General features: G+C 34.7%; 1 protein-coding gene across 1 annotated transcript; it reads left to right on the top strand.

The window, feature by feature from the left end:
• Nucleotides 1–782: 782 nt before the first annotated feature.
• LOC141517030 (olfactory receptor 4C11-like) lies at nucleotides 783–1,706 on the top strand. Its single transcript, XM_074227968.1, has one exon. It carries the CDS (start codon nucleotides 783–785, stop codon nucleotides 1,704–1,706), a length of 924 nt encoding a protein of 307 aa, XP_074084069.1.
• Nucleotides 1,707–9,238: the final 7,532 nt, after the last annotated feature.

Raw genomic sequence — 9,238 nt, 5'->3', positions numbered from 1 at the left:
TTTTTTGTCTCAAAAATAGTAATGTCATCTTGTACCTCTTTGATTGAGAGATAAGATCCAATTATGACCATATCCCTTGGGACCATCTTTTTCAATTTTATTTTATTCTTTAATTATTCTTTTGTTTTTATGTTTTTGCAAAACAAAAGTAGCCTGCACCAGGCCACATAGCAAGGTAATTATTAAGTGTCTGAGGTAAAATTTGAACTCAGGTACTTTTGACTCCAGGGCCAGTGCTCTATTCACCAAGCCACCCTGATCTTTTAATTATTCTAAGAGAAGGAAAGCACTAAGAAATTCAAAGTTCTATATCGTCCCTTTTAGGGTTTTATACAATTTCATGGACTTGACTAATATTTGTTTTGTTTTGTTAGGTTTTGTTATTTCCTCCCCTTTTAATTTACCTTTTTTAATGCAAACCTTTTAATTAAACCAGTGAAATATTATATTACCAGCAAAATAAGATGGACACTAACAGACCAATAGAAAATAAGCAAGATGAGTGTCAATCAATAATAATAGTCAGACATAATGTGGATATTAAATGAAACAAAACATTCCTTCATGAACAAGTCCAAGAAATGTGTAGGGCAGATTGCAATAGAATATGTCAAGAGTCTGTTCTTAATAAGATTTTCTAGAATATTTAAGGGAATAATAAGTATTTTGAAATACTTGAATCTGTAACATGATTCTTTTGTCTGTTTTCCTTCTGCTTCTTTCTTCCATTTATATAATGATTAGTTCTTACTTATATCCTTCATGTTCACTGAAGACAAGAAATGAAAAACAACGTGACCGAATTCATTCTTCTTGGACTGACACCAGACCCAGTGAAAAAGAAGATAGTATTTGTCATCTTCTTGGTTTTCTACACTGCAACTATGTTAGGAAACCTGCTCATCATTTTAACCATCAAAACCAGTCCAATACTTGCTTCCCCCATGTATTTCTTTCTGACCTATTTGTCCTTTTCAGACTTCTGTTTCTCTAGTGCCACAGCTCCCAAATTGATTGTGGACAACCTGTCTAAAAAACAAGCTATCTCCTTTGGTGAGTGCATGACTCAACTATTTGCATTACATTTCTTTGGATGCATGGAAGTCTTGGTCCTTATCCTCATGGCTTATGACCGCTATGTGGCCATCTGCAAACCTTTGTATTACACAGTCATCATGAACCCAAAGATGTGTGGAATTTTAGTAACATTGGCCTGGGTGGGGTCTTTCCTGCATTCAATCACTCAGGTCTTTCTTGCACTGAGTTTACCCTTCTGTGGTCCAAATGTGATCGATCATTATCTTTGTGATTTGCAGCCTTTGTTGAGATTGGCCTGTACGGATACATATGTCATAAACCTATTGTTTGTTTCTAATAGTGGGGCCATATGCATGGCGAGCTTTGCAATTCTAATGACCTCCTATATTGTAATCCTTTATTCTTTACGAAATCATAGTGCAGAAGGGAAGCGTAAAGCCTTGTCCACTTGTACCTCCCACATAATTGTGGTCAATATATTCTTTGTACCTTGTATCTTTATATATACTCGACCTCCTATCATATTCCCTGTGGATAAACTAGTGTCTGTATTTTATACTATTGGAACACCTTTGCTCAACCCCTTGATCTATACCCTGCGGAATGCAGAAGTAAAAACTGCTATGGGGAAGCTATGGAGCAAGAGAGTAAATCCACATGGCAAATAGTATACATAGACCCAGCACACATCACATACTCGCAGAGGTAACTAGTAGGTAATTTTACCATTGTTCACCTCAGTTTCATTAACTTTAAAATGGGAAAAAATAATAACAACTCCCTCAAAGGTTTATTGTAAGGATCAATTCAGATAACATTTACAGTGCTTAGAAACTTCATAGGAATTTTATAAAATACAATGACCTTTTTGACCTTTTAAGGTGCCATGGATCAATATGAAGAAGGATTTTTTTATTTACTTGGACTTGACTCTAATCCCTGACATTAGGAGAATAAGATATGTTCAGTAAATGCAGAATGACTAATCATTCCAATGTGTTAAGACCAAAAAAGGAATGTAATGACTCCAATATGAAGGATTACAGTATAGAATTATAACTGGTCCCCATATATGCCATATTGGTACATCTTTATGTAAAATGCGAATGCAATATGGACTGAGAGAAAGTGTAACATACATTTCTTCTTTCCAGCAAAGATAATTGTCTATATGATTTTTCTTTTGGAAATAAAACAAAAATATTAAAAAAGGTTACAAGACCTTGGAGGAGATAAAATAAGAACAGCCAAGTAGTGTTGGCTGGGCCATGGTCAGAAAAGACTTGCAGGCCTGAACCAGGGCCCAACCCAGGTTTTTATTTCTTGCCTCTCATCCAGAGGAAAATTGGTGAATTCCCTTCCTATATACTGGACCTGGAATTAGGTAGAGGGTAAAATCCAAGGAGCTTAGGATATAAATTTTACATAAACAATGAATCAAAGGTACATTGAGCGAATGGGGGGGCATGTCCACCCAAGCAACTTTTAAGATTACAGTTGTTTCTGTTGCAATTATAATTATAATTCTCTACTTTTAACCAATTTACATCTTAAGAGTTGGTGGTAGTGAAAACCATATCCACCCAAGTACTAAATTCACAATTATTTAAAAGAATCCTTGCCCTAGTTGAGGCTAGGGTCTTTGTTTCAAAGGTCACTTACTCCATCTGAACATCAAACCCCATAGGGTTAAATGACTTCATTGGAACCTTGTCCTTCTATGTTATTATACCAGATGTCAGGCAGATCAGTATGTTGTAATGTAACAATTGCCTATAACCAGTTGGCTTGAGCACTAAGGAGAACCAAGAGTATACCAGGCTGTAATTTGGTATAAGAAATCACAGGAAAAAGATCATAATTCAGTTGCTGCTCATGTAGCTAAGAAAAGTACTGCAAATGAAATGCAAAATATTTTGAGATACAAAAAAATAATCCTAATTCAAATAAACTTTTTGCAATGAACACAATTTGTTATTAACTGTTTAAATAACTAAACATCTCCTTCTGGCTAGGAGGTTGCCCACCATCTCTGTACTTTTCACATAATTGGCTAGAGATTGCTATAGAGAAATCTCAAACTATCATTATCATCATTATTTTATCTTCCTCATATTACATGGGTGCTTTTCCCTCAAAGCAATTAACCAGTTTGGTCCCAGTTCATATATATATATACACAAACTTTTATCTACTAGCCATCTTTAAAAATACAAATTATTGCTTTCAGAATTCTTTAAAACTTTAGAACATCTTAGGTAGCTTTAAATTTCTACCATGTGTTAGTGATTCAATGCAATAAAACAATAGTAAAAACAACTAGGCATTCAAGTCAATTAACATGAGTTATTAAATTTTACAAAATAATATTTCCATCATTTTATGCATGAACGCACAGATGTATCACAGAAGGTGGCCATAATTTATGAAATTTCCTTTGCCACCCCTTCAAAACCATCACATGCTAATTCCAGGCTTTAGCATTACAGCATTTAAGTAGCTTACATATTCATAAAAGAACCACACACTGTTAGTATTTCTTTGAAGTTACAAGAGGGTATCACATAACGGATATATATATATATATATATATATATATATGTATATACATATATTTATGTATATAAATGTATATATTCCCTTCCATAAACATATGATGATAGATAATGAGACAAAAATTACAAACTTTCTTCCTTTAACAAAAAGACCTTGTGAGATTGTTGACAATTATCAATATTGTTTTATCAACAAAACAGATATGATTACAAAATTTGGTGCAATATCTCTACTCCCAAAGAAAGCAGTAGATATACTAAATATGATTCAATATTCCAAAATTCCTTAACATGCAATTTATTCCAAATATATTTTCCTTTTAAATAACACATAGAAATTCTCAGTACTTGTTACAAAACTTTCTCTTTTTTTAGGTTTTTTTTTTTTTTGCAAGGCAAATGGGGTTAAGTGGCTTACCCAAAGCCACACAGCTAGGTAATTATTAAGTGTCTGAGGCTGGATTTGAACTCAGGTACTCCTGACACCAGGGCCAGTGCTCTATGCACTGCACCACCTAGCTGCCCTGTTACAAAACTTTCCAAAATGGATAAATTATACTCACTTAGCTCTCAGATAGATTCTTTTTTTCTTTAAACACAAAGTGGTGACTTTTTCCTATCAAAGGGGTTCTTGCCCTCTTTTCAAAGCTTCTAGAGGGCAAGGAGTCATAATTTACCAAACCTTAAAGTCTCCATTAAGCCAATTTGAATACAGCCTTTAATCAATATTAGGTTAACAAAAGTTTAGCTCATACCTGGAATGATTTCAAACTTTTGCACTTACAAAAATAAATCTTTTTAATCAATTAAATCAAAATCCAAACTAAAAGGAGTAACATTTAACTCAAGTAACTCTATTTCAGATCTGAATTACACAAACACACACACACACACACAGACACAAACATAGGAATTTAGACACAGTCACAACTCTTTTGTATCAAATTTACCGAGGTGAGTTTGATACCCTGGCCAGTAGCAGATCTCAGAATATAGAAACATTTTCCCACCTTTCCAGGCCAGTAGAGAGATGTGAAAATGTCTCAATATATAAATATATATAGAAACCAATTAAGACCAGTCAAAAAAATAACTTTTTTAGAATCAGAATTTCCTTTGTAAACTCTTATGTATTCATTAAAATTTTGAAATAGCCAAACAATAATTAAAATTGAATGTATTCTTAAGTCACTTTATAAAGTTCAAACATAGTTACTCTATTACAGAAATACTATTTATTAGTACAGGCTTAATTCAAAGATGAAATCTAAATTTCCTAGTCCCAGAAAAAGTTATCTTCCCCCCCTTTTTTTAAACTAATTGACCACGAGGCTTCCCAATCAATCTGCCCATTTCTGTTCCCCCTTCCAAGGATGAGACTTTCTCAGTCCAGCTAATGTCTTTAGGGAATGGGGCTTGTTAGTGAAAACATGGCTATTGCCCACCCCCTCCTTCCCAAACCAGGAAGAAGGCATGGGGGTTCTCTGTTCCGAAAACAAATTTTGGGGCATCTTACACTTCCTGCGGTGAAGCATGCATTCCATCTGAGACATGGGCTTGAGTTTCAAAGTTCTGAAAAGGAAGATTTCCATTCTCTGCAGAGGGTGGGGGAAACAGAAAGAGAGAGAGCATTTCAAAGAGAAAGAGAGAAAAAGAGCTTAGATATTTTGCTTTTGTCAAATCTAATTCCTTCCAAGGGACAAGGACACAGCTGGGGGAAGAGTATTGGTACCAGATTCTCCCCACATTTTCATTCTCTATCAATTTATAGGTAGGAAATACGCCAATTGGACATATGTTGAACATCTTTCCTTAACCACCCTCACTCACAATGGGGTAAAAACTAAACATACCTCAGAATTGTCATTCTTCTGCTTAGTCTGAACAGTGCAGGCCCACATCAGGGTTACTGCCAAACACCACGTGGGTTCAGCTTTGCTGACAACCCACAAATTCAACCTTTTTCAATTTTCCAGAAAAAGGTAAACACAGAAGGAGGGTTAGAGGTCCAATAATTTCCCTACTTTTCTAAAACTAGAATCTAAAAAAGGGGGTGTGCTTCTCACCTCTGTAGCTTGATCCAATTTCCCGGTCTGGGCAGAGTTGCCTGTTGGGATTACCAAAATATGCAGTCAATGGAACCTTTGGTTTGTTTCTGCCTATGAGGAACCATTTTTCAGACTTGGGAAAGCTTATAAGACATAGGAAGGGGAGAGAGAGAGAGAGAGAGAGAGAGAGAGAGAGAGAGAGAGAGAGAGAGAGAGAGAGAGAGAGAGACGATAAAAGACCAGCCAGGTAGTACAAATAGTGTTAGTTGGGCCATGGTCAGAGAAGACTGCCAGTCTGTCTATGTGACTTTTGAAGAAGTTCTATAGATACCAGTGACATGACTTAGTTGAAAAAATTTTCTGCACTCCAACCTAAATATCCAAATCAATTTAGACAATTTTATTTCATAGCAGTGGTATTCAACTAGTGAAATGAAATTAAAGAAGATAAAATCTTGTTTTATGGAAAAATTTATTTTTAAGACAATTAATATGTCAATGTTTATGAGCATTGTTCATTGGTTATTGTTGTCTCTAATGAACTGTATCAGATAAGGCTGAATTGTTTCATTTTGTCAACTAATGTATGTTTATTATCATTAAATATTGGCATTTTTGAATGAAATAATAATAATACTTACCATTTTAAATACTGGTATATGATATTTAAGGTATTTTCCCAAATATTATTTCATGTTTTAATCACATAATTATACTCTGAAAGTGTTTCTGATCAAACATTGCTACTTTCTAAATACTGATATGCCAACTTCCAGCCAAGATTGCAGAGAGAAGACAGGAACTGAGCTAAGGTCTACTGGTTTCCACTCCAAAATAATATGAATGTGACATTAAGAGAAATTCTATTGACTATTGACAAAACCCAGAATGAGAAGCTAGGAGAAGAAAATCCATCAAAATGCCTATCTCCTGGGATCATGGGTGAATGGGGAGCAGAGAGCCAGAAGGCATGGAGTGAAAGCCAGACTAAACTAAGATCAGCCATGGAGGCTTTAACCATGGGAGCAGAGGTCAGGGGAGCCCCAACACAGAGAGTTGCAGAGTTCTGATGGAAAACTATCTGCTCAGCTCAGGGCCATGAGCTTCATATTTTCAGCTGAGACCTCTTCCCAGAACAAACACATTAACAGTCCCCGCCTCCCCTCCTCAATCCCCCAAGATGCAGGTGTGGGCTGTAGAGCTCCTTCAACTGAAAGGAAGATTAACATTCTCACCCCAGGGTACAATCCACATTGTTCAAGGACAATTCAGAGCCTTCTGCTGACCCTCACTCTCTCTCCTGGCCTAAGGAGATGGTCTCAAATCAAGATCACAGACACTTCAGAGAAAACAACCAATGCCCCCTATTGGCCTGCCCACTCGGAGTTACTTAGCCAAGTGTGCATAGACGTTATGGTTTTCAAAACCAAACTTCTGTGAGGCAGTCCCTCCCCCAACACAAGATACTGGGAAAATGAAGAAAAGCTATAGGTAAGAGCAGTCTGTAGAAAACTACCTACCAGGAAAAGACCCTAACTCAGAGATATCTAGAACTTCTGAGTAGAATATAATATGGTCTCCGGCCTAGAAAGACTCCCATGAAGAAATCAGGAAGAAGTCTAAGAATAAATTGGAAAAACTAGAAAAGGAAACTCAAGAGAAAATTGATATCTTGCAACAGGAAAACAAATGCTTGGAAAATACAATTGGACAAATAGCAAAAGAAAATAATTCTCTCAAAACTACACTTGGGCAATTGGAAAAGGGGAAAGAAAGGGGAAGGAGTTGAATATATGGTGGCAAACACACTTATGGTGGTGGTGGTCAGAAATAAAATCCTGGGGAATATAGATATAGAGAAAAAGGGGGAAAATACAAACAGAGGGAAGATAGCAAGGAAGGCAATAAAGAGTTAGTAATTATATCATTAAATGTGAATGGGATGAACTCTCCCATAAATAGTAAGTGAATAGAAGGCTGTATGAAAATAAAAAAATCCTACAGTATTCTGCTTATAAGGAATTCATTTGAAGCAGAAAGATATATACAGAATAAAGGTAAAAAATTGAATCAAAATATATTTTGCTTAAGCTGAAGGTAAAAAACCTGGAGGTAGCAATCCTTATCTCAGACATAGCAGTTGCAAAATGGATTTCATTAAAAAATAAAAGGAAGGAAACTGTATCTTACCATAGATAATGACAGAATTTCATTACTAAATATGTATGTACTAAATGATATAGCATCTGAATTTTAGAGGAGAAGTTGAATAAGATACAGGATGACATACACAGCAAAACTCTACTGGTGGGAGACTTCAATCTTTTGCCCTCAGATTTAGATAAATCTAACCATAAAATTACCAAGAAGGAAGTTAGGGAGGCAATTAAAATGTTAGAAAACCTAGACATGATAGACCTTTGGAGAAAGGTGAATGGGGATAGAAAAGAACACTCTTTTTTTCTGAAGTACATGGCACTTACACAGAGACTCACAATATACTAGGGCATAAAAACTTATTTATCAAATGTAGAAGGGCAGAAATAGAGAATACATCCTTCTCAGATCATAATGCAATAAAAATCACATGCCATAACAGGCCAGGGAGAAATAGACCTAAAACTAACTGGAAACTAAATAATCTCATTTTAAAGAATGAGTGGATCAAACAACAAATAAAAAAAAAAAACAAATGATTTTATCAAAACATAGGAAAATCTATGACATAAAGCTAAGGAAGTTATCAGGGTATATATTATATTTTAAAATGTTTACATTAATAAATTAGAGAAAATAGGAAATCAGTGAATTAAACATGAAACAAAACAATTAGAGAAAGAACAAATCAAAAACCCCAATTAAATACCAAATTAGAAATTTAAAAAATTAAAGGAGAAATTAAAAAAAAATTGAAAGCAAGAAAGAAAATTTTGGAACTAATAAATAAAAATGAGAGTTGGTTTCATGAAATAAAAAACAATAAAACTGATAAGCCTATTTAATAAATCATATCATTATATCAATAGATGTTGCAAAATCCTTTGACAAAATATGACACCCATTCCTAGTAAAAACACTAGGGAGTGTAGGAATAAATGGATTGTTACTTAGAATTATAAGCAGTATCGATCTGAAACCATCAACAAGCATTATATTTAAAGGGGATAAGCTAGAGGCATTCCTAATAATATCAGAGGTGAAACAAGGATGCCTATTATCACCACTACTATTCAATACTGTTTTAGTTAACTTCAGTAATAAGAGAAGAGAAAGAAATTGAAAGAATTAGAACTGTGAAGGAAGAAATAAAACTCATTGTTTGCAGATGATATGATGGTATGCCTAGAGAATCCTAAAAAATCAACTGTAAATCTACTAAAAACAATTAGCAGCTTTAGCATATAAAATAAATGTTCATACATCCTCAACATTTCTATATATTACTATATTTCTATATAGTACTAGCAAGATACAGACGCAAGAGCTAGAAATAGAAATCCCATTCAGAATAACCAGAAAGTTTAAATACTTGGCAGTCTATCTGCCAAAGCAGACTCAGAAATTCTATGAAAACATCTATAAAACACTTTTCTCACA

Source organism: Macrotis lagotis, chromosome 3, assembly GCF_037893015.1.
Source record: "Macrotis lagotis isolate mMagLag1 chromosome 3, bilby.v1.9.chrom.fasta, whole genome shotgun sequence".
NCBI classification, from domain to species: Eukaryota; Metazoa; Chordata; class Mammalia; order Peramelemorphia; family Peramelidae; genus Macrotis; species Macrotis lagotis.
This window is presented reverse-complemented; position numbering and strand designations above follow the sequence as displayed.

What these genes read in the sequence shown, in the direction of transcription:
- LOC141517030 (XM_074227968.1), top strand. Translation starts at nt 783, where the DNA reads ATGAAAAACAACGTGACCGAATTCATTCTTCTTGGACTGACACCAGAC.